The sequence below is a fragment of the Oryx dammah genome, unplaced genomic scaffold, assembly GCF_014754425.2.
Source record: "Oryx dammah isolate SB20612 unplaced genomic scaffold, SCBI_Odam_1.1 HiC_scaffold_29, whole genome shotgun sequence".
Classification (NCBI taxonomy): Eukaryota; Metazoa; Chordata; class Mammalia; order Artiodactyla; family Bovidae; genus Oryx; species Oryx dammah.
The window spans coordinates 578,126-603,402 of NW_024070213.1; the positions used below are offsets into that span (position 1 = coordinate 578,126).

Here is a 25,277-nt window from a genome sequence, read left to right on the forward strand (position 1 = left end):
TCAAGAGTCTTCTCCAACATCACAGTTCAAAAGCATCAATTCTTCGGTGCTCAGCTTTCTTTACAGTCCAACTCTCACATCCATACATGACCACAGGAAAAACCACAGCCTTGACTAGACGGACCTTTGTTGACAAAGTAATGTCTCTGCTTTTCAATATGCTGTCTAGGTTGGTCATAACTTTCCTTCCAAGGAGTAAGTGTCTTTTAATTTCATGGCTGCAATCACCATCTGCAGTGATTTTGGAGCCCCAAAAAATAAAGTCAGCCACTGTTTCCCCATCTATTTGCCATGAAGTGATGGGACCGGATGCCATGATCTTAGTTTTCTGAACGTTGAGCTTTAAGCCAACTTTTTCACTCTCCTCTTTCACTTTCATCAAGAGGCTCTTTAGTTCTTCTTCACTTTCTGCCATAAGGGTGGTGTCATCTGCATATCTGAGGCTATTGATATTTCCCCCGGCAATCTTGATTCCAGCTTGCAGCCCAGCATTTCTCATGATGCCACTCTGCAGGTAAGTTAAATAAGCAGGGTGACAATATACAGCCTTAAGGTACTCCTTTTCCTACTTGGCACCAGTCTGTTGTTCCATGTCCAGTTCTAACTGTTGCTTCCTGACCTGCATACAGATTTCTCAAGAGGCAGGTTAGGTGGTCTGGTATTCCCATCTCTTGAAGAATGTTCCACAGTTTATTGTGATCCACACAGTCAAAGGCTTTGGCATAGTCAATAAAGCAGAAATAGATGTTTTTCTGGAACTCTCTTGCTTTTTCCATGATCCAGCGGATGTTGGCAATTTGATCTCTGGTTCTCTGCCTTTTCTAAAACCAGCTTGAACATCAGGGAGTTCACGGTTCACGTATTGCTGAAGCCTGACTTGGATAATTTTGAGCATTACTTTACTAGCATGTGAGATGAGTGCATTGTGCAGTAGTTTGAGCACTCTTTGGCATTGCCTTTCTTTGGGATTGGAATGAAAACGGACCTTTTCCAGTCCTGTGGCCACTGCTGAGTTTTCCAAATTTGCTGGCATATTGAGTGCAGCACTTTCACAGCATCATCTTTCAGGATTTGAAATAGCTCATCAGGAATTCTATCACCTCCCCTAGCTTTGTTCGTAGTGATGCTTTCTAAGGCCCACTTGACTTCATATTCCAGGATGTCTGGCTCTAGGTGAGTGATCACACCATCGTGATTATCTGGGTCATGAAGATTTTTGTACTTTCTCTGTATTCTTGCCACCTCTTCTTACTACCTTCTGCTAGGTCCCTACCATTTCTGTCCTTTATTGAGCCCATCTTTGCATGAAATGTTCCCTTGGTATCTCTAATTTTCTTGAAGAGATCTCTAGTCTTTCCCATTCTATTGTTTCCTTCTATTTCTTTGCACTGATCGCTGAGGAAGGTTTTCTTCTCTCTCCTTGCTATTTGTTGGAACTATGCATTCAGATGCTTATATCTTTCCTTTTCTCCTTTGCTTTTTGCTTCTCTTCTTCTTTTCACAGCTATTTGTAAGGCCTCCTCAGACAGCCATTTTGCTTTTTTGCATTTCTTTTCCATGGGTATGGTCTTGATCCGTCTCCTATACAATGTCACAAACTTCCGTCCATAGTTCATCAGGCACTCTATCTATGAGATCTAGGCCCTTAAATCTATTTCTCACTTTCACTGTATAGTCATAAGGGATTTGATTTAGGTCATACCTGAATGGTCTAGTGGTTTTCTCCACTTTCTTCAATTTAAGTCTGAACTTGGCAATAAGGAGTTCACGATCTGAGCCGCAGTTAGCTCCCGGTCTTGTTTTTGCTGACTGTATAGAGCTTCTCTATCTTTGGCTGCAAAGAATATAATCAATCTGATTTCAGTGTTGACCATCTGGTGATATCCATGTGTAGAGTCCTGTGTTGTTGGAAGAGGGTGTTTGCTATGACCAGTGTGTTCTCTTGGCCAAACTCTATTAGCCCACTTGCCCTGCTTCATTCTGTATCCAAAGCCAAATCTGCCTGTTACTCCAGGCGTCTTGACTTCCTACTTTTGCATTCCAGTCCCCTATAATGAAAAGGACATCTTTTTTGGGTGTTAGTTCTAGGTCTTGTAGGTCTTCATGGAACTGTTCAACTTCAGCTTCTTCAGCATTACTGGTCAGGGCACAGATATGGATTTCCGTGATATTGAATGGTTTGCCTTAGAAATGAACAGATCATTCTGTTGATTTTGAGACTGCATCCAAGTACTGCATTTCAGACTCTTCTGTTGACTGTGATGGCTATTCCATTTCTTCTAAGGGATTCCTGCCCACAGTAGTAGATATAATGGTCATCTGATTTAAATTCACCCATTCCAGTCCATCTTAGTTCATTGATTCCTAGAATGTCAATGTTCACTCTTGAAGTGCAGCCGAGAGGAGCTACCCCATGTCCAAGGTAAGGAGCAGCGGCTCCACTTTGCTGGAGCAGCCGTGAAGAGATACCGCACGTCCAAGGTAAGAGAAACCCCAGTAAGACGGCAGGCACTGAAAGAGGGCATCGGAGGGCAGACTGACGGAAACCATAATCACAGACTACTGGCCAATCTGATCAAACGGACCACAGCCTTGTCTAACTCAGTGAAACTAAGCCATGCTGTATGGGGCCACCCAAGATGGACGGGTCACGGTGGAGAGGTCTGACAGAATGTGGTCCACAGGAGAAAGGAATGGCAAACCACTTCAGTATTCTTGCCTTGAGAACCCCATGAACAGTATAAGATAAAATCACAAACCTAAGATAGTACTGTCTGTGATTTTCAGACTTAAGAATGGGAAACACACGTCCAGTGTTCCCAAGAGTGGTCTGGGCTGTGCTACATAAGACACCATCTCCCTCTGCCTGCAGCCCACCTCCCTCTGCTGCTCGAGGTCAGCCACATCCCATGGCTACACAGGCACCAGCACTGACTGTTCACTCGAGGACTGCCCTCTGGGCAGTGTCCCCCTCAGCCTGAAGCAAGGCGCTGATCTAATCAGAACCACCCTTGGACCAAGGGAGAGCCAGCAGGTGTGGATGAGATGGGAGAGAGAGGAAGGGCTGCACCCAAGCTCCTAGCTGGCAGGTGACTGGGGAGTAAGAGCCCAGCGTTCTGGACACAGGGGAGGAGGCAGAAGAGGGGAAGGGCCCGCAAGGGCTCAGGAGCCGCGGTCTGGCCAGGTTGCCCAGGGGGGAAGGGGCGGGGCAGGAAGGGCGCAGGGCACACTGAAGGGAGGCACAGGGAGCAGCAGCAGGAGGCTGGGGCACTGGCTCCCGGGGCTGAGGGGGCTCATGTCCTCTACCAGTCGAGAGTCAGGGTCGGGTACAAGCGCCTCAGTGGGTACCCCGACTCGGCCCCTGGACTGGACCACTTTTCTCCAGTGCTTTTCCTTGTGACTTTGTCCCACCAAAATAACCACCAATCCTTTTCACAACATCCCACCCAGAAGGACCACATGTGAAACAGAACAAGATGCATGTGCACATGTCCTAAGGTCAACTCTGTCCACACCTTCCAGCCACGTACTTTGCATCACATGTGATCGCGATTCGAGTTTGTCCCCCTGCAGGGATGAGCCCATTGGGTCTGGACTCTGTCACCTGCTTCTGTGATACGTTCTTCTCCTTTACTCCATTTTCTCCTTTACAGGCACAGTCACCTAGGAGATGAAATTTAAAACCAAAATTAGACCAAAGTTGAGCTGTTCTGACAGCAGTGGTGTTGATGGAAGGGTCTAGCACACACACACAGTGACCAACAGGCAAAGGTGCACAGGCAGGCTCTCCCCAGTTTAGAATCGTTCAGAGGAAGTGGCTCGTCTGAAGCACACTGGGTGATCTCCAGCTGTCAGCCACGAGTTACTAGAGTAGGGTCCAGACCAAGAGCTAGCAGTATAGCTGCTGCCACCCACCCGCCCAGACCCTGGAGCAACTGTGCCGGCTCCTGGCCTGAAGGTGCTGGTGCGGTTGATCTGACAGTAACAGCTGAGATGGCTACCTGAAGAGACTTCTTTGCTGTTCACCGAACTGCTCTCCAGGGTCTGCCAGGCTGTGCTTTCCCTGCAGCTGTCTAGCGAGGTAATATTTTCATGTGCAAAATCCTTCTCCTTCTCAGGTACACAAATAGGAGACACTTTGGGGCACACCTGGGTTTCATCCAGCATTTGATATCTGAACTGTTTAGCTTTATCCCAGCCACCCAGCCTGCAGCTGACTAAGTTTTGAGGAACGTCTCCTTTATTCCTGCAAAAGGAAAATTAGCTGTGAGGAGAGACAGGATTTTTAAAGCTAAAACACTATTACATTAAAACAGAATTCCATGTAACAAGAGAATGACAATTGAAAATACTTCTAATTGAGTGTAAGTGAAAAGGCTACTTCAGGGCGAAAATTTAGAAAGATACACATAAAGCAAAAAACAAACAGGCAAAGTAAAGTTCACTCTACAGAAATTCTTCAATCACAGCTTAAAACCTAATGGTGTAATTTTAAGTGGCAAACTTACTCTATCCAGATCACCATATTTTTGCTTTCTCCTTCTTTCAGAGTTCCAAAATTTGTCATCCTCGTGACTTCAATATCACCTTTGTTTTTGAGCAAAAGGGCTCCACAGGCCTCTTCGGCAGTCTCGGTGGCAGGAGAGAAGTCCCTGGAGAAAGCACCATAGGATGCTGTCAGGTCAGCGGGCAGGGGCGTCCGGAGGCCCCGCCCTACTGGGTGACACCAGCCACAGGGGGCAGGACATGGAGCCAAGCCCCAGAGAGGTGACATGGAAGGACACCTTGAGGACCTCTGGGCAGGACAGCAGGTCACCCTCACAAAGAAACCACAAGCCTGCTGACTCCAGAGGAGAGGAGCCCCCGCAGTGACCTGAGGGTCTGAGAGCAGACCGCCTCCACCAGAGTGTCCCAGAGACCCAAGCCCCCTGCACCCAGAGGGAAGGGCGGTCAGCGCTCCTCCTCAGACCCTCCCCTCGGCTGCAGGGAGGCGCTTGGCTTGTCAGGGACCCATTTCATTGGGAAAAAGAGTCTGGCTTCAGAGTATCTGAAACTAAAGAAGAATTTTCATCTTCAGAAAATGAGCAGATGCTGCCCTCCCCTGAAGAGAGGCCGTGTGTCCCCTCTGTGCTGACATGGCTGTGATGTGCAGGTGCTGCGTCCACCACTCACTCGAAGCTCCTTCCCATCCCTGACCCACCCCGTGCCACTCAGAAATGGGCTCCTTCACACCTGCCCCCGTCCACACACCGGCGACATCCTTGACCTCAGCCTGCCCACCCCCTCCCGTCTTCCTCGCTCCTCGTCTTCCCCTCCTTGGCCACACAGCCAGCGCTGCCGAGCCTCCCCTCAGCCCAGCGTGCTGTGGGGGTGGTCATCTGTCCTACAGCCGGCCAAGCACCCAGGGGCTGTGGACAACTGGCTAATGGGCTCAACCCACCCAGAGCCTGGGGATGGGCCTGGGAGACTGCCACAGGCTGGGCCTGGAGCGGGGCAGGCCCTGCCTAGCACACAGCGCTGCTGCTGGCCTTCGGGCCCTTGAGTGGGCGGGGGACAGCGGGTCTGAGGGCAGGGCAGCTTCCTCGATGTGGGGCTACAGCCTGAAGGCAGGACCAGCTCAGGGGGAAGCAGGGCCAGGGCAGCGGCACAGGGCACGGCCCACGTGCAGGGCCGACGGGCTCCCTGTGAGGACAGCTGCTCCCGGCAGACCGAGGGGCCTCAGGGGAACATGCCTGGTCGTCACCCTCCTGGGACCAGCTCCCCTCCCTGGATGGAACAGAGACCACTGCAGCTGGGGCCCGAAAGAGGCTCGCCTGAAGCTTGCCACCCACAGCCAGGGAGCCCCTGCCCACGCCCCCACCTAACCCATTCGGCAGATGTGAGTCCTCTGGAGACAGAGAGCTGCAGGGCAGGCTAAGCGAAGTGCTGGGGAGAGGCAGACAGGTGGAGCAGTCCAGAGTCCTTCTGATGGACACATTGGCCCTGAGAGTGTGCTGGCAGCTGTTTCTCCTGGATGGTAAGCTGGGCCAGTCCCACCCACCCTCCCACAACCCACCCTGCCCGCAGCCAGCAGGAACCCAGTTAACTGCACTATAAAGAGGACGGTCAGGGAATCAACCTGGGGTCTCCTGAGAGCAGCACGAGGTTCTGAGCAACTATGACACCCGTGTGGGCAGGGCCTCGGCTCCTGCTCCAGGCAGCTGGTGGCCACCACGATCACGTGGCAGGGGTGGTCCTCACACCCCTGGGCCCGTCAGACAGGCTGAAGCCAGAACTCCCGAGCTTCCCTGCTGGTAGGGGCAAGGGCAATGTGTCTCACACGCTTCACTGATTTGCAGATGGGCCGAGTCATTCTCCAAAAGGAGAGCAAGCCCCGTGGAGCAGGAAGAGGTGGCCACCAGGTGGTCTGGACACGGCAGAGCCGCCTGCCATGTCCCCTGCTCTGCCCACAGCCCACCCGCAGCACACCTTCCTGGCCAGGCCGGTAGCCCCCTTCTCCCGAGACAGGCTCCCCGCCCTGCGGCTCACAGACCCTCCTCCCACACATGACCTGCTCCTGTGAGATAGGAGCAGTCCTAAGGGACTGCACTAGGGGCAAAGTGCTCCTAGGGGAGCACCAGGGACAAAGAGCAGAGGCGGGCAGGATGCAGGGCAGTGCTGCTGCTCAAACCTGCTCACAAACACGTGTCGGAGGTGGAACGTCACTGGGACACAGAGAGAAGAATACGGATACAGCAAATTCAGTAAGTCTAAAAATTTGCCATGTATAACATGTTCTACAAGACACCAATGTGTAAAAGAGTACAACTCACAAAACACAGGGAAACAGGAAGATCATCAGCATGAGACCGAGGCTCAACGGGCCACTTTTCACTCAGCCTTCAGCCAACCATGAAGAGCCCTCAGCGCCCAGGATGTCTCCCTGCAACCCGCCGGCTCAGGGGATCCTGTTTTGTTGAGCCAACACTCAGCCGTACCCTGGGCCCGCCCGCCTGCTCACCACGTCTGCACCGGAGTCATGCACAGCGCCCTCCACACATAGCAGGACTGGCTGCTTTCCACCACCACCGCGCTGACCAGATCGTGCCTGCGTGGCGTGTAGCCTTCCGGAAGCTTCAGGGAGTCCAAGGTGAAGAAGATGCAATCATCGATCACCCCGTTCCTCCCACAGAGGCTGGACACACAGACCTGTAAGCACAACACGGGCTGGCAGCGCGTGCACAGTGGGGCAGAAACCAGCACCGGGAGGGCGGGGCTGCCGTGGCCAGGGAAGCGCGGGCTGGTCTCTGGGGAGAAGCAACGTCCCCGGACAGTGCCAGCCAAGCAGAAGCCGGGAGCCGAGGCGGCGGGAGCAGCCCAGGGCACACTCCGCCTCCTCTCATAGACCCGATCCCCTCCTCTGCTCTAGCCCTGACTCCCCAGACCACAGCTCTGCTCGCAGCCCAGGCAGAGCCCACACCCGCTCCCTGGGCCCCGCCACCAGCCACTTGAACACTGAGTACCCCTGTGACCTAGATTTCAACTACGCCAGCATGCAGGCTGGCCTCCAGTCGGCGTGGTGAGAAGTCAGGGTCTTCTCCAGCTAAGACGGACTGTCACTTGACCTGACCTCCTGGTGCACCCGGGACCCATGGACACTCAAGGCCCGGTACCTACCCGGTCCACGCGCTTGTACCTCAGCGGCTTCACCGAGATGGCCTCACTGCTCCATGTGCCTGGCCGGATCCAGTACTCGGCCTCCACCCAGTCTCCCTTGCAGGGCTTGAAACCTCCAAGGCAGGGAAACCAGGCAAGTTACTTGGTGACATTGAAACATTAAAGTGTACAAGAGACTCTGAAGTTACCTTTCAGAGCATTGTTATTACATGAATATATAAAGTATATATTATGTATGGTAATTATATCCAACTAGCACACAATTGCACTCATCTCACATGCTAGTAAAGTAATGCTCAAAATTATCCAAGTCAGGCTTCAGCAATACGTGAACCGTGAACTCCCTGATGTTCAAGCTGGTTTTAGAAAAGGCAGAGGAACCAGAGATCAAACTGCCAACATCTGCTGGATCATGGAAAAAGCAAGAGAGTTCCAGAAAAACATCTATTTCTGCTTTATTGACTATGCCAAAGCCTTTGACTGTGTGGATCACAATAAACTGTGAAACATTCTTCAAGAGATGGGAATACCAGACCACCTAACCTGCCTCTTGAGAAATCTGTATGCAGGTCAGGAAGCAACAGTTAGAACTGGACATGGACCAACAGACTGGTTCCACATAGGAAAAGGAGTACGTCAAGGCTGCATATTGTCACCTGCTTATTTAACTTCTATGCAGAGTACATCATGAGAAACGCTGGGCTGGAAGAAACACAAGCTGGAATCAAGATTGCCGGGAGAAATAGCAATCACCTCAAATATGCAGATGACACCACCCTTATGGCAGAAAGTGAAGAGGAGCTAAAAAGCCTCTTGATGAAAGTGAAAGAGGAGAGTGAAAAAAATTGGCTTAAAGCTCAACATTCAGAAAACAAAGATCATGGCATCCGGTCCCATCATTTCATGGGAAATAGATGGAGAAACAGTGGAAACAGTGTCAGACTTTATTCTTTTGGGCTCCAAAATCACTGCAGATGGTGACTGCAGCCATGAAATTAAAAGACACTTACTCCTTGGAAGAAAAGTTATGACCAACCTAGATAGTATATTCAAAAGCAGGGACATTACTTTGCCGACTAAGGTCCGTCTAGTCAAGGCTATGGTTTTTCCTGTGGTCATGTATGGATGTGAGAGTTGGACTGTGAAGAAGGCTGAGCACCGAAGAATTGATGCTTTTGAACTGTGATGTTGGAGAAGACTCTTGAGAGTCCCTTGGACTGCAAGGAGATCCAACCAGTCCATTCTAAAGGAGATCAGCCCTGGGATTTCTTTGGAAGGAATGATGCTAAAGCTGAAGCTCCAGTACTTTGGCCACCTCATGCGAAGAGTTGACTCACTGGAAAAGACTCTGATGCTGGGAAGGATTGGGGTAGGAGGAGAAGGGGACGACAAAGGATGAGATGGCTGGATGGCATCACGGACTCGATAGACGTGAGTCTGAGTGAACTCTGGGAGTTGGTGATGGACAGGGAGGCCTGCTGTGCTGCGATTCATGCGGTCGCAAAGAGTCAGACACGACTGAGCGACTGAACTGAAGTGATACACTGTATGTAATCAAACATAATACATAATTATATGTAATTGTATGCTATATAATATACAGGTATATACATTATGTTGCACATATACAGCAATTATACATAGATGCATATATAGCATCAGAGAAGGCAATGGCACCCCACTCCAGTACTCTTGCCTGGAAAATCCATGGATGGAGGAGCCTGGTAGGCTGCAGTCCATGGGGTCGCTAAGAGTCAGACATGACTGAGTGAGTTCAATTTCACTTTTCACTTTCATGCACTGGAGAAGGAAATGGCAACCCACTCCAGTGTTCTTGCCTGGAGAATCCCAGGGACGAGGGAGGCTGGTGGGCTGCCGTCTGTGGGGTCGCACAGGGTCGGACATTCCTGTAGCGACTCGGCAGCAGCAGCAGCATATATAGCACACATATAACCAAACACTGTGGTTGACAACTGCGAGGTGAACTCCAGGAGGCATGGGTGCTCATGGCGCTCCTCTGCCAGCTCCATCAGACACTAGGAGCAGCCGCCCATCCTCCTCATCAGGTACGCATGGGCACACGGCGACCCAGGGAGGTGTGTTCACACCCGAGGCCTGGGCAGCTGCGTCCGCCCCAGCTCAGGCAGGGGAGCCCTCGGTGTCCCCTCAGTGTGCCTGGGAACTGGTAGGGCGGCAGAGAGTGGGGAATTACAGGACCAGGGACGTGAGGCAGCAGCTGAGCCGCTGTGGTATGTGATGGAGCTATACCTGCTGATAACCTTTTGGTTCTTTTGTAATAAACATTTTTATTAAGCTGAAAAGACAACAGTGCCTAATAAAATACTGAGTTTGTTTCTCAAGAAAGCTGATGATAAGCACAGAGCAGCCCAAACCTCTACGGACACTGCTTCTCACGCAGGGGCCACCCAGCATGGCACAGGCAGCACAAACCCACAGGAGACACAGCTCCTGGGCACCAGCTTCCAGGTCGGTGAGTTTTTTAGGAGGATAATGCCCAGAAGCACAAGTTAACACACCACTGAGAAATCTTTACTTGTTGTTTCATAAGCCATGCCTTCATTTATCAAATAAAAAGTTATTTTAAAGAGAAAAACAGTGAAGCAAATCATAAACTAGTTCAGTTTTTTGCCCCATGAGAATCATGGAATCAAAGTAAAGATTTTGGAAGACTATTCTGTTGGAGGAGATATATCTGCCATCATTGTGAATGCTACTGTACTACAGTTTAAAAACCCAACACTGGAAAAAGATTATTTGCTTTCACCATGACCACATACGTAAGCGCAAGTTTGTTGGAACTGTAACGGAAACAAGATCCGTGTGCACTGAGAAACCTGGGGGCAGCAACACACAGGAAGCACCAGGTGCCCACAGGCCCAGGTCTTCCCCCACGCTGCGCTGGTCAGTGAGTGGGAGGACAGGCTGCAGCCATGGAGACTCAACTCAGCCTCAGAGCCCCATGGCAAAGCCAGTGTTAAAGTGAACAGATTGTGCAGCCTGGTGGCCTGCTCCTCTTGGCTGCTCCGCCGTCTGAATTTTACAAATGGTCGAACCTCTGAAGAAGTGCTTTGTAAATCAACCCTACAATGGTGCTCCTCCCACTTTTTACAGGTGAGAGCTCCAAATTTTGGTTACCCTTTGTTCAAAATCAGTTGGCAATTTTTAATTAAAGTACTCAGTAAATGTGGAAGCAAACAATCTTCGGGTTTACGGAATTCCTAGGTGGTCCGGTGGTTAGGACTCAGTGCTCTCACTGGTGAGGCCTGGGTTCAACCCCTGGTTGTGGAACAAGATTTCACAAGCTGTGCAGCACAGCAGGGTCGGGGTGCGGAAGGGTGAGGGTTGAGCGGGAGATGGAACAAAAGAAAAAAAAAAAACCTTCAGTTTTAAGAATTTTGTGAACTGCAGTTATTGAGAATATAGCCTGTAAACACGACATGGTGACGCTCGCTCCCAGAGAAGCACAGAGAACCTGAAGCAGTGAGACCCTGTGTGATGACTCAGCTCAGAGCTGAACACCTGGAGATGACGCCTACCACCTGTATGAGGAGCCTTTCAATCGAGCTCTCACTTTTAGTTTGATAAACTGATATTCAGCAATGAATAAGTTAAAACCATCAAGGCCTACAACAAGTTTACAGCTTCCAAATTTGCTGTAAGAGTAAAAAAAAAATCAGAGATGACTTATTTGATAGACTTTAGTTCATGAAAATATCTGAATACCTTTGTACTTAGAGAGGTAAAAACTAATACTTCTGAAACATCTGGGCTAAAAAAAATTAAGATATTTCAGTAGGAAAAAACCCAGACTTGTTAATAACTCACATTCACCAGAATTTGCTTTGAGCTTACTAGTATTTCCTTAATTAAAAGGTGGCTCAGTGGTAAAGAATCCACCTGCAATGTAGGAGATGGGGGTTCAATCCCTCATCTGGGAAGATCCCCAGCAGAAGGGAATGGCAACCCACTCCAGCATTCTAGCCTGGGAAATCGCATGGACGGAGGAGCCTAGTGGGCTACATTCCACAGGGGTCGCAAAGAGTTGAACATGACTTAGCGACTGAGCATACAAAAGCCTACAAGGAGAGCCCATCAAAGGTGCCTACAATTTCAAGTTCATCGACCATAAAATGCAGCTTTGAGGAAGACTCCAGGCCCCTGTATGAAAAAATGAAGCTAAGATAACACTGAAAAATGTACGTTCCTCAGAACAATACCAGTAACATGGCATTAGGGTTGCTAAGAAGTGAGAAGATGTTAATACACACGAAGAATATAATGGCTACACAATCAAGATTAGATTGCTTTACTATTCTTTAACATGCCCAGGTATCGTTTTCTTTTTTTTTAGAAGGAATTTGAGCACTGCAAATAGTTTTTGAATAACAGTAAAGGCCCACCAATAAAATAAAATAAATGTGCTAATTGAGATATATATATACACACACACACACACACACACACACTTAAAAATGATTTTATCTTAACCAACCTGAACGTCCCTCTCACTTCTCCACTGTGTGCCGGTTTGGCCACTCACTTGCCTGGTGCCCTGGTTTGGTCACAGTAGAGGAGTGAAGCCACGGGCAGGCCGCCACAGCACGGGGGTGCCGAGCCCAACCTCACTCCCACACCCTCCATCTGCTGACGCTCCCCCAAGGTTAATCCCAACCAGAAGGCAGAGGGCAAGGCTGGCTGGTCCACACAGGGCAGGCCTAGGGTCAGAGCAGGAGGAGACCTGAGTCAAGGGGTCCAGCCTTGAGGTGGGGCCGCAGGTCAGAGGTCTGGGCTAAGCACCAAGAAGCAGGAAATAGGTATTGGGTCGAGGCTTTCAGGGCAACACTCTGAGGACCTCAGGGATGCTGGTAGATGAAAACTGGTCCCTGGACTGGACACATCGGTCACTGAAGAGTCATCCAGACGGGGGCAGGGCCCCTCGACTGCACAGCCCAGCAGGGTGTCCAGCTTAGGCCCCGCCCCCCCCCAGGCTCCTCTGAGTCCTGCCTGAGGATGAAGCATGTGTAGGACTGTGTCTCCTCAGGAGGGGAGCAAGGGCCCACTCATCTGGGTCTCCTCCTGCCTTGCTTCCTGCCCACCACTGGAGATAGCAGGCACACAATAAATAGTTGTTCAAAAAATGATGCTGACAAATGATTTCTTTAGGCATAAAAACAGAATCTTAGATTAGCTAATGTGTGTGTGTTCAGTCCTTCAGTCGAGTCTGACTCTGCCGACTCCATGAACTGTAGCCTGTCAGGCTTCTCTGTCCATGGGATTTTCCAAGCTAGAATATTAAGAGTGGGTTGCCATTTTTAACTCCAGGGGATCTTCCCAAGCCAGGGATCAAACCCAGTCTCTTGTGTCTCCGATACTGGAAACTGGATTCTTTACCACTGTGCCATCTAGGAAGATCAACTAAAACCAGATGTAATTGAAGATGTACTCTCGGGAAAGTGCCAGGTTATCCCCAAGTCCTATTTTACACTGGACACACCTAAAAAAAAGATCACAGTACCTCTGTGCATCTATGACGTTGTTGTCTTAGATCAGGAGCAACAGTTATGGAAAAGGAACAGCCATCCAGGAGTGGGCAACTGCACGACAAACGACACAGAGCGAGGGGCAGTGTGTCGCCAGCGCTAGAGCCTGAGCTTGCTGCCGCTCCCCCGACAAGCCTTCTCCCAGAGGGAGCCCAGACATGGTCCTTTCAGTGATGCGAGCGGTCACCTCAACCCTATTCATGAACATTTTTTAAAAACCACAAAAACGAATTGTAAATGTGAGGCAAGAGACCTGCCCAGCACACCTTCACACACACTCTCCAGGGAGAAGTACGTGGTCTGGCTGATGTAGCCCGCGCGGTCCATCAGTGAGGTCACACAGCCGATCAGCACCCGGGGGCTGGGGTCAGACAGCCCTCCACTGTGGCTCTTGCTGTCATCGTCCCATTTATCCGAGACGGCTTCCACCTGCAAGACAGACAAACCACCACTTAGGACATGCTGAGGACCACAAAGAAAGCCAAATACTGGCCAAGACCCCTTATGAACACTGAGGCAAAAATCCCAATGAAACAGGCAAACTGAATGCAGCTGCATGGTAAGGGGCTGCACATCATGATGGAGAGGGGTCCATCCCAGAGCGCAGACATGGCTCAACAAGTGCAAACCAGTCACTACCGTCCAGCAATCTGGCAGAACAGATGAGAAATTACACACAATAACTCAGTTGGTGCAGAAAAGGCATCCGATAAAATCCAACACCTTCTTTATGATAAAAATACTCAATTAACTAGGAAGACACTGGAACTTCCTCAGTGCTATAAAGACCACATATGACCCAGTGCTCCCATGACACTCAGTGGTGAGACTGAAAGCTTTTCCCCAGAATAAGGAAAAGGCAAGGATGAGTGCTTTCACCACTTCTGTTCAACAGAATACTGGGAGTCCCAGCCAAAGCAATTAGCCAAGAAGAAGAAATTTTAATGTCCAGAGTGGAAAGGAAGAACTAAAACTACCTGTTTGAATTGACATGAGAAGAGGTGACTCATTGGAAAAGACCCTGATGCAGGGAAAGATTGAACGAAGGAAGAGAAGGGGACAACACAGGACAAGACGGTTGCATGGCATCACCGACTCAGTGACATGAATTTGAGCAGGCTCTGGTGGATGAAGGACAGGGAAGCCTGGCATGCTGCAGTCCATGGGGTCACAAAGAGTTGAACACAACTGAGGCTGAACAACAACACATGATCTAACACGGGCTTCCCTGAAGACTTAGATGGTAAAGAATCTGCCTGCAATGCAGGAGACCTGGGTTTGATCCTTGGGGTTGGGAATATCCTCTAGAGAAGGGAATGGGGCTACCCACTCCAGTATTCTTGCCTGGAGAATTCCATGGAAAAGGAGCCTGGCGGGCTACTGTCCACAAGGTTGCAAAGAGTCAGACATTACTGAGCAAGATCTTACATCCAGAAAATGCTAAAGAATCTACAAAACACCTGTTACAGCCAATATACAAATTCAGCAAAGTTATAGGATACAAAAATCAACATATAAAAATCAGCTGTATTTCTATTTACCTGTAATAAATGATCCAAAAAAAAAAAAAAACGGAGAAAACAATTCCATTTATGATAGTATCAAAAAAGAATCCTTTTTCTTTTCCAGTTATCACGGCGTAGGGAACTATGAGCAGCAAAGTCTCCCGCGATACCCTCTACGAGGCGGTGCGGGAAGTCCTGCACGGGAACCAGCGCAAGCGCAGAAAGTTTTTGGAGACGGTGGAGCTTCAAATCAGCCTGAAGAACTATGACCCTCAGAAGGACAAACGTTTCTCGGGCACCGTCAGGCTTAAGTCCACTCCCCGCCCCAAGTTCTCCGTGTGTGTCTTGGGGGACCAGCAGCATTGTGATGAGGCCAAGGCTGTGGCTATCCCCCACATGGACATCAAGGCGCTGAAAAAACTCAACAAGAATAAGAAACTGGTCAAGAAGCTGGCCAAGAAATATGATGCCTTTTTGGCTTCAGAGTCTCCGATCAAGCAGACCCCCCGAATCCTGGGCCCAGGCCTGAACAAGGCTGGCAAGTTCCCTTCCTTGCTGACCCGCAATGAGAACATGGTGGCTAAAGCTGATGAAGTGAAGTCCACGAACAAGTTCCAGATGAAGAAGGTGCTGTGTCTGGCAGTGGCTGTTGGCCACGTGAAGATGACAGATGATGAGCTTGTGTACAACATCCACTTAGCTGTCAACTTCCTGGTATCATTGCTCAAGAAAAATTGGCAGAACGTCAGGGCCTTGTACATTAAGAGCACCATGGGCAAGCCCCAGCGTCTGTACTAAGGCACAGCTTAATAAACCATACTAAACCATCAAAAAAAAAAAAAAAGAATCAAATACTTAACAATTTAACCAAGAAGGTGAAAGACTTGTACACTGAAACTACAAATGTGACTGAAAGAAGCTAGTGTTACTCAGTCATGTTCGACTCTTTGCAACCCTGTGGACAGGAGTCCGCCAGGCTCCTCCATCTATGGGGTTTTCCAGGCAAGAATACTGAAGTAGGTTGCCATTTCCTTCTCCAGGGGATCTTCCTGACCGAGGGATCGAACTCAGGTCTCCCGAATTTGCAGGCGGACACTTTACCGGCTGAGCCACCAGGGAAGCCCTCACCAGGAGAGAAGTTAGAGACACAAACAAGTGGAAACACGCCTCACACCCATGGATCAACATCAAGATGTCAATACTACCCAAAGTGACTGATGGAGTCAGTGCAGTCTCTGTCAAAATCCCAATGATGGTTTTTGAAGAAACCAAAAAACCCATCCTAAAATTCATATGGAATCTCAAGGGACCTTGAATAGCCAAAGCAATCTAGAAACGGATGGACAAACTTGGAAAACTCACCTTTTTTTATTTCAAAACTTACTACCAAGCTACAATAATTAAAAGACTGTAGAGACATATAAAACACCAATGAAACAGAATAAAGAGCCCAGAAATAAACCCTCACATATATGGTCAAATGACTCTCAACAAAGGTGCCAGACCATTCAAAGGAGAAAAGGTTTTCCATGTGGTGTAATCTTCTCAAGGAATGGTGCTGGGAAAACTGGATCCCAGCATGTAAAAGATGAAGTCAAACTCTCATCCAACACCATATTCAGTAACTAACTAAAAAGTGGGTCAAAGATTTAAATTTAAGAGCTAAATCTATAAAACTCTTAGAAGAAAGCATAGGAGAAAATCTTCATGATCTTGGGATATTTTTTAAATGTGACATCAGGCACAGGCTATTAAAAATGATAAATTGGACTTCATCAAAATTTAAAACTTTGGCGCATCAAAGGATATTATTGAGAGAAGTGAAGAGGCTTCCCTGGTAGTCCAGTAGTTACGACTCTGCTTTGCAATGTGAGGACACCGGTATGATCCTGGCCTGGGAAGATCCCACATGCTGCTGGAGAGCAACTAAGCCCCTGCACTACAACTACTGAAGGCCAAGTGCCCTGGAGCCCATGCTCTGCAACAAGAGAAGCCACTACAATGAGAAGCCAGAACACTGTGACTCGAGAGTAGCTCCTGCTCACCAGAGCCAGAGAAAAGCCTGCGCACAGCAACAAAGACCCAGTGCAGCCAAAATAAATAAAACGAAAAAGTGAAAAAGCCACAGAATGGGAGGGAAAATGTGTAAATCACACATCTGATAAGGGATTAATATCAGAATATATAAAGAACTTTTACAATTCAATAAGAAAATAACTTGATTAAAATATAAGCAAAGGAACTTAAAAGACATTTCTCTGAAGATACATGCTGTTATAAATGACCTATAAACACATGAAAAGATGTTCAGTGTTACTAATTATTAGAAAAATGTAAATCAAAACCACAGTAAGACACATTCACTAGGGTTCAGTTCAGTTCAGTCGCTCAGTTGTGTCCAACTCTTTGTGACCCCATGTGACTCCATGAACCGCAGCAGGCCAGGCCTACCTGTCCATCACCAACTCCCGGAGTCCACACAAACCCATGTCCATCGAGTCAGTGATGCCATCCAACCATCTCATCCTCTGTCGTCCCCTTCTCCTCCTGCCCCCAATCCCTCCCAGCATCAGAGTCTTTTCAAATTAGTCAGCTCTTTGCATCAGGTGGTCAAAGTTCTGGAGTTTCAGCTTCAACATCAGTCCCTCCAATGAACACTCAGGACTGATCTCCTTTAGGATGGACTGGCGGGATCTCCTTGCAGTCCAAGGGACTCTCAAGAGTCTTCTCCAACACCACAGTTCAAAAGCATCAATTCTTTGGCGCTCAGCTTTCTTCACAGTCCAACTCTCACATCCATACATGACCACAGGAAAAAACCATAGCCTTGACTAAACGGACCTTAGTCGACAAAGTAATGTCTCTGCTTTTGAATATGCTATCTAGGTTGGTCATAACTTTTCTTCCAAGGAGTAAGCGTCTTTTAATTTGATGGCTGCAGTCACCATCTGCAGTGATTTTGGAGCCCCCCAAAATAAAGTCTGTCAATGTTTCCACTGTTTCCCCATCTATTTGCCATGAAGTGATGGGACCGGATGCCATGATCTTTGTTTTCTGAATGTTGAGCTTTAAGCCAACTTTTTCACTCTCCTCTTTCACTTTCATCAAGAGGCTTTTTAGTTCCTCTTCACTTTCTGCCATAAAAATGGTGTCATATGAATATCTGAGGTTATTGATATTTCTCCCGGCAATCTTGATTCCAGCTTGTGCTTCTTCCAACCCAGCGTTTCTCATGATGTACTCTGCATAGAAGTTAAATAAGCAGGGTTATAATATACAGCCTTGACGCACTCCTTTTCCTATGTGGAACCAGTCTGTTGTTCCATGTCCAATTCTAACTGTTGCTTCGTGGCCTGCATACAGATTTCTCAAGAGGCAGGTCAGGTGCTCTGGTATTCCCATCTCTTTCAGAATTTTCCATACAGTCAAAGGCTTTGGCATAGTCAATAAAGCAGAAATAGATGTTTTTCTGGAACTCTCTTGCTTTTTTCCATGATCCAGCAGATATTGGCAATTTGATCTCTGGTTCCTCTGCCTTTTCTAAAACCAGCTTGAACATCAGGGAGTTCATGGTTCATGTATTGCTGAAGCCTGGCTTGGAGAATTTTAAGCATTACTTTACTAGCGTGTGAAATGAGTGCAATTGTGCAGTAGTCTGAGCATTCTTTGGCACTGCCTTTCTTTGGGATTGGAAAGAATCCCAGAAGAATCCCATTCTGTGGCCACTGCTGAGTTTTCCTAATTTGCTGGCATATTGAGTGCAGCACTTTCACAGCACCATCTTTCAGGATTTGAAATAGCTCAACTGGAATTCCATCACCTCCACTAGCTTTGTTCGTAGTGATGCTTCCTAAGGCCCACTTGACTTCACATTCCAGGATGTCTGGCTCTAGGTGAGTGATCACACCATTGTGATTATCTGGATCATGAAGATCTTTTTTGTACAGTTCTTCTGTGTATTCTTGCCACCTCTTCTTAATATCTTCTGCTTCTGCTAGGTCCCTACCATTTCTGTCCTTTATTGAGCCCATCTTTGCATGAAATGTTCCCTTGGTATCTCTAATTTTCTTGAAGAGACTTCTAGTCTTTCCCATTCTATTGTTTTCCTCTATTTCTTTGCATTGATCGCTGAGGAAGGCTTTCTTATCTCTCCTTGCTATTCTTTCGAACTCTGCATTCAAATGGGTTAATCTTTCCTTTTCTCACTAGGGTGGTTACTATCAAAAAAAAAAAGGAAAATAATTCACATTGGTGGAGACATGGAGAAAGTGGAACTCTGTGCTGTTGGTGGGAATGTAAAATGGCGCAGCCACTGGGGAAAATTTGGTGGGTTCTCCAGAAGTTAAATATAGGGTTACCTTACATGCATGCTTAGTCTCTCAGTCATGTCCAACTCTTTGAAACCCCATACATTGTAGCTCCCCAGGTCCCTCTGTTCACGGAATTTTCCAGGCAAGAAGACTGGAGTGGGTTGCCATTTCCTATTCCAGGAGATCTTTCTGATCCAGGGATCGAACCCATATCTCCTGTCTCCTGCACTGGCAGACAGATTCTTTACTACTGAACCACCTGGGAAGCCCATAGGATTACCATATGACCATTCAATTCTACTGCAAGGTACAGACTCCAGAGTTGAAAACAGGGACTCAAAAGGTACTTTCCACAGCAGAATTATCTACAACAGCCAAAAGGTAGAGATAAGCCAGGTGTCCATCAACAGGTGAGTGGAGAAACAAAATACAGTCTATACATACAATAGAATGTTATTTAACCGTAAAAAGAAATGAAGAGCTGATACTTGGTACGTGGATGTACTCTGAAAATATTACATTAAGTCCAATAAGGCAGATAAAAAAGAACTAATACATGATTCCACTTACATGAAGCATCCCAGGATAGTCAAACTCATAGAGACAGAAAGTAGAACAGTAGGTTATTATTTAGTGGGTATACAGTTCGTATTTGGAATGATGAGAAGTTGTAAAAGTAGTCATATGGGTGCACAGCATGAATGTACTTAGTGCCACTGAATGGCATCAAGAAATTTTAAATAGTTAACAATTTCATGTTATACACATTTTACCATGATAAAAAAACCTAAACAAAAAATGAGCAAATAAATCCAGAGGCTAGGAGAAATGAGCCAGTTCCACAACTTTCACAGTGGAAGTGAGTTAATCCTACCTAGTGTTGGTAAATCAAGTGATACAGGCATCTTCCAGAAGAGCTAAAAACAAACAAGGAAGCACTCTGTCTGAAGAGTCAAGAATTCAGGTGGAGCATGAGGAGAAGATGCTGTTCCCCAGGGGTGGCATGTTCCAGACCAGAGCAACTCCACAGGCCCTTCTGCCCTAATAGAGATGGTTGATGTTGGAAGCATCCAATTTGGCGCCACCAGTCATGTTCAGTACTTAAAATGTAGTTCATGAAACTGAGGAGTTAATTCTAAATTTTACTTAATTTTAATAAATCTAAATAGCGACATATGGTTGGTAGATGGTATATCATGACCATTTAAAAAAGGAGTTGAACTCAGTAAGTTTAGCAGATAACAAATTATATACCAAAAATCAACAGATTTCCTATAAGGGAAGAAAAAGATTGAAAATACAAAATAAAATCATATTGATAATGAAACAAAATCAATACAATTCTCCAAAGTAAATTTAAGAAGGAATCTGCAGAACATAAGTGAACAAAAAGAACACAAAGGAAGGCTTAAATAAGTGGACATAATTTGTAGCTGGTGAAAACTCGCTCTGATCCATGTCACTTGACCTAAATGGATCCATGTACTCTGTGCTGGTCCAGGTGAGTCTGAGCCAAGGAGGAGAAACAGCAGGATGACTCTAGTGTTCATCCAGAAGAGGAGGGCCAGAGAAGCCCATCCACAGACAGGAAGAGGGAAACCAGCCTGCCATCCAAGGATGTGACTGTGCCACGGGGGCCAAGTGAAGGCATCAGGACCGACAGGGTCCAGACAGGTTCCCAGGTAGGTGGGATTCTGGGACCTTCCAACTCAGTAGGAAAGACTGGACCACTCAGCGGATGACTGGTGAGCTACCAGGAAAGAAATGTCTGGTTCCTTCTTTCAGTCCACACAGCCAATAAGTGCCAGGGAAATTAGACATTTAAATGTAAATAAACAATTTTTCAGAAGAAAACCTGAGGGCATGTCTGAACTGAGAAGTGTGAAAAGCTTCTTTAAGGATTCATATAAAGCCCTGGAGCCAGAAGGCATAGACAGACCCATTAACTATGTGGAATGAAACTTAATCCTGTAATGTAGAAAGTTTAATTTTAAATAGCTGAACCCAACAAACAAAATGTATAAAGGACACTAAAATAACTCACAGGAAAAAAATGTGAATATTTAGTCTATTTTAAGGCTTAAATGCAAATTAAAACAATAAGCTGACTTATCAAAGTGACTGGCGAAGATTTCCAAGATGCCTAAGTCCATACCCTTGCCAACACGGGTAACTAAAGTCTCTCATCCTGCTCCTGAGTATAATTAGCACAAAGTTCTTGAAGCATAATTTGACAATAACCATTAAAATGTTAAACATGCCTACCCTCTAACTAACATCACGACATCAGAGAGTAATAATACTTGACCTAAATGGATCCATGTACTCTGCGCTATTTTTCTTAAAGAAAAATTTGCTGCATAGTAGAGTTCATTAATTATCTTTGCTAGCTGGATAACAAAGGGTCCAAATAGCTATCATTTGTAATAATCGCTTTTTAAATGACTAGAAGAATAGATAATGAAGTGGTAACACTGATTTCCTCCATGGCATAAAACTATAGGTTGTCTCTAAGAGGAGGATGGTGGTGTGAAGCTCAAGGTGGAGAGAATTCTTCCTCAAGAACTCAGGCCTTACCCGGATTGCTTTCAGTCCATTTGACACCTTATTTTCTTCCACAACCGCAATAACTTCCTGTCCGACATTTAGAAGCACTTTGCTAGTCACAGCCTCATTGGAGAAGTAGATCAAATCATCAATCATGCCATAATCACTGCAGTACCTTGTCACGACACCCTGGACAGTTTTCAACCTGGTGTCACCTGAGACAGGTAAACAGAGAGGTTACATGGACCACAAAGCAAGTGCACACTACAGTTGAGTCTCCCAGAGAACAGTGGAGCTCAGAGCATCCTTATGGCTAGGAGCCCTGGGGGCTGAGAACCTCCCTGAAGAGCAGAGTGCTCAGAAAGTAGGGTTTTGGAGGCAGACTTCCTAGGTTACTCCAAAGGGCACAGGTGGTAGGTACCATGGGGAGAGCTCTGACTCTAGAGCCAGGTTGCCTGGGTCGGATGCCCAGCTCTTGCCCTGCCATCTGTGCAACCCTGGGCTAGGTCTGTGCCTCTCCTCATCTGTAAAATGGAGACAGTTACAGTTCAAGAGAGCTGTGTGAAGGTCATTACATGACAGAATGTGCAAGGCACAGACCTCTGAGTTGCTGGCACAGGCTGGGGGCTGCTTTAGAGCAGCAGTGGGGGAGTCACTACTGTGCACTCTTATCACCACTATTGTCTTTCTCATCACCAATACTACCAGCAGCAGGGCTAGGAGATTCTGTATTATTTCATCATACCAGAAATGGCTTCCTAGATGGCCCAGTGGTAAAAGAAACTACCAGCAACGCAGGAGACCCAGGTTCAATTCCTTCTCAGGAACATCCCCTGGAGGAGGAAATGGCAAGCCACTCTAGTATTCTTGCCTGGAGAATCCCATTGACAGAGGAGCCTATGGGCTATAGTCCACTGGGTCACAAACAGTGGGACACAACTGAGCACTCAATCCTAGGCGGGCACTACTGAGAGATTCTGGGCCTGGGGGGCAAGTCTGGGGCAGAGCAGGCCTTCCCTCATCCACTCAGAGACCTGGGCCTAGAACTCCCACTCCTTCTCAGACACGGAAGACACCTGAGTGTGCCCTGGTCCGGCTGGAAGGCCACAGGCCGAGCTGTAATCCTACTGCTGCTGAGGGGCTGCACTGATAGACAAGGCCAGGCCTGGATGGGTGAAGCGACCTGCTCTAGGCCGCGGTTTGCTGAAGGGGCAGAACGCCAGCTGCAGACGGCTAATAGCACGCTGAGACAAGTAGCTCCATGACTGACATTCTGGCTTCTCTCGCTGAGAATTTCCTGTTTTGGGAGGTTACAGGAAGCAACTAGAGACTCACTACCCAGCGCTCAAGTCTTGGACAGAAAGAGGGGTTGGGAGAAAATACCAAGAACCTTGGGGAATGTGTAATTCCGGGTTCCAGAATCAGAAGTACTGCCTGGACTTCAGGAAATGCGTTCGAAAACAATTTCAAGAGCAAGACCCCATGGGACTAAAAGGGCAGTTTAGGATAGCCGGGGTCACCCTTTCCAGAGCCGTGAACGCACACAACTGCTGGGACACGGACAGAGAAAGAGCGGGAACCTGTCCAGAGCGCCTGGTGTCAGGGCGCTCGCAGCGCGTGAAAAAACCAAGCGGAAAGGAGACACAGATCCTACGCTGGGAAGAGATCGCCATGGACGAGACGCCTCAGCTTCGAGGGAGAAGACGGTACCAAGGTGACGTCGGGGTCTCTCAGACCCTGGTCTGGTCACGCAGAGGCCCTGGGACCCGGCTCGGGCCACTCCCCGCCCCCACCCTCAGTGCAGGCGCGGGAACCAGGCCTCGCGCGCCCCGGGGCTACTAGTGGGTTACCGGCCACCCCCGCCCGGGCAGCGCCCAGTGAGGCTGGGCCGCCTCAGGGGCCGCGCGGCCCGCCCTCCCCGCGAGGCACCTTCCGCGAGCTCGGGCCCCAGCGGCCCGGCCTCCTCCTCTGGGCAGTCCGCCTTCCTCCAGAAGAAGGAAACCACCTTGGCCGCGAGGCGCAGCATGGCCTGGCCGCCCCGCCTCAGCGCCGCAGCCGGACGCGCCCGCACGCCGCACGCCGCTCGTGCAGCCAATGCGCTGTCGCGCTCGCGCCCGCGCGCCCTGGAGCTTGGCCAATAGGGTTGCGGCGCCTGGGGAGCTCGGCCAATGAGGGTGCCGCACGCGGAGACTGTTAGCTGCGAGTGGTGGGCGGTTGCGACCGTTAGTGCGCCCTGTGGGAGTGACGTCACGCCTGTGCTGGGGGGTGGGACCCGGAGCCGGGGGGCCCGGCTTCGTGCAGGCAAGGTGGGTGTGCTTGCCTCCTTCCGGGCGGGAGCCGGCTGTACGTTTGGCTGCTCCGTGCTGTTAGGTGTAGCTTTGGCAAATGAACTATATCAAGTTGGAGAAGTCCCCTCTGCCCACTTTTCTGAGAGTTCTTACGGTGCTTGGGTAGGGAGTTTTCTCAAATGCTTTTCCTGTGTCTAGTGAAATGACGTCTTGTTTTTTCTATTTTAGCGTGTTAATGAGAATGAATTACACTGATTGAATTTTCAAATGTTAAACCACCGTGCTTTCCTGGGAAGCTCAACTTGGTCATGGTGTATTATCTGTTTTGTGTATTGATCCAGCTTGGTAATTTTGTGCCTGAGTGATAAGGAGTTTTTCATTTATTGAGGTGTGTGGCAGTCCTCCAGGCCTATACCTGATTTGGCTTGAACTCTGTGCTAACTGGAACAGCCTGCCTCGTGGCCTATCAAACACATATTGTATATCTGTTTTAACAAATTCAACTTTTGTATTGGTTAAAGGGCTGTTACCAGTATTCAGCAATATTGCATAAACTTTGCTAATTTTAAGGGATTGTCCGTTTTAGCCAATGTGTCAAATTGTTGGCATAATTTGTTCATGGTATTTCCTTACTATCCTTTTACTGTCTCCGTGATCCACTGTGATGAACCATCTTTCATTCCAGACTTTGGTAATTAATGTCTGTTCTCTTGTTTGTCTTCATCAGTCTAGCTACATGTTTATCAATTTTATCTTTTCAAAAAATACCTTTTGGTTCCATTGACTTTTTTTCTATCCAGTATCTCTTGCCTTCTCTTCCTCCTCCTTCTCCCCCTTCCACTCCTCTGCCTCTTCCCTCCCCCTTCTTCTTCTAGTTTGATTTGTGCTTTTCTAACTTGCTAAGTTGGAAAATTAGATATTGAATTTTGGAATGGCACTTTCTTCATTTTTAACATAAACATTTAAGACCATATATTACTTTAAGCGTCAATTAGTTGCATATACAATTTTTTACAAAGTTTTTGTTTATTTTTGACTGAGCTGGATCTTTGTTGATTTGCTTTCTCTTGTTGTGGCAAGCAGGCTTCTCATTGCGGTGGCTTCTCTTGTCGCGGAACATAGGCTTGTGGCTGAGTTGTTCAGTGGACAAAACTCCTGCTCTCTGTTTTCTGTCTCAGGTGAGGCAGCTGCACCTCTCGGGCCAGGAACCTTCCAGTCCCCTGAACTCCTGCGCCCCTCATCTCACGTTATTCAGATGGCAGGTCCGCTTGACTTTTCAGTCTATCAAGAATCTGGTGGCTTCTCACCACGCCTGCGGCTCTCCCTCTGTCCTACCAACACCTGCTCTCACCTGCGGTCCCAGGGCCTGTGCTCCACCCAGCTGGACGCTCACTCTTCTGCCCAGCAAGT

General features: G+C 48.1%; 2 protein-coding genes across 2 annotated transcripts in view; one reads left to right on the top strand and one right to left on the bottom strand.

Moving 5' to 3' along the window:
* MOV10L1 (Mov10 like RISC complex RNA helicase 1) overlaps positions 1 to 23,605 on the bottom strand; it is a 61,940-nt gene extending 38,335 nt beyond the window's left edge. The window contains exons 1-8 of the mRNA XM_040233142.1: positions 23,509 to 23,605; positions 21,610 to 21,794; positions 13,484 to 13,646; positions 7,657 to 7,769; positions 7,001 to 7,188; positions 4,509 to 4,652; positions 4,002 to 4,246; positions 3,531 to 3,663 (exon numbers count right to left, since the gene is read on the bottom strand). Of these exons, the coding sequence (XP_040089076.1) occupies positions 3,531 to 3,663; positions 4,002 to 4,246; positions 4,509 to 4,652; positions 7,001 to 7,188; positions 7,657 to 7,769; positions 13,484 to 13,646; positions 21,610 to 21,794; positions 23,509 to 23,605 (1,268 nt within the window). The remainder of the gene's footprint in view (positions 1 to 3,530; positions 3,664 to 4,001; positions 4,247 to 4,508; positions 4,653 to 7,000; positions 7,189 to 7,656; positions 7,770 to 13,483; positions 13,647 to 21,609; positions 21,795 to 23,508) is intronic.
* On the top strand, positions 14,843 to 15,566 carry LOC120857811 (60S ribosomal protein L10a-like). Its single transcript, XM_040233597.1, has one exon. It carries the CDS (start codon positions 14,867 to 14,869, stop codon positions 15,518 to 15,520), a length of 654 nt encoding a protein of 217 aa, XP_040089531.1. The 5' UTR covers positions 14,843 to 14,866; the 3' UTR covers positions 15,521 to 15,566.
* Positions 23,606 to 25,277: the final 1,672 nt, after the last annotated feature.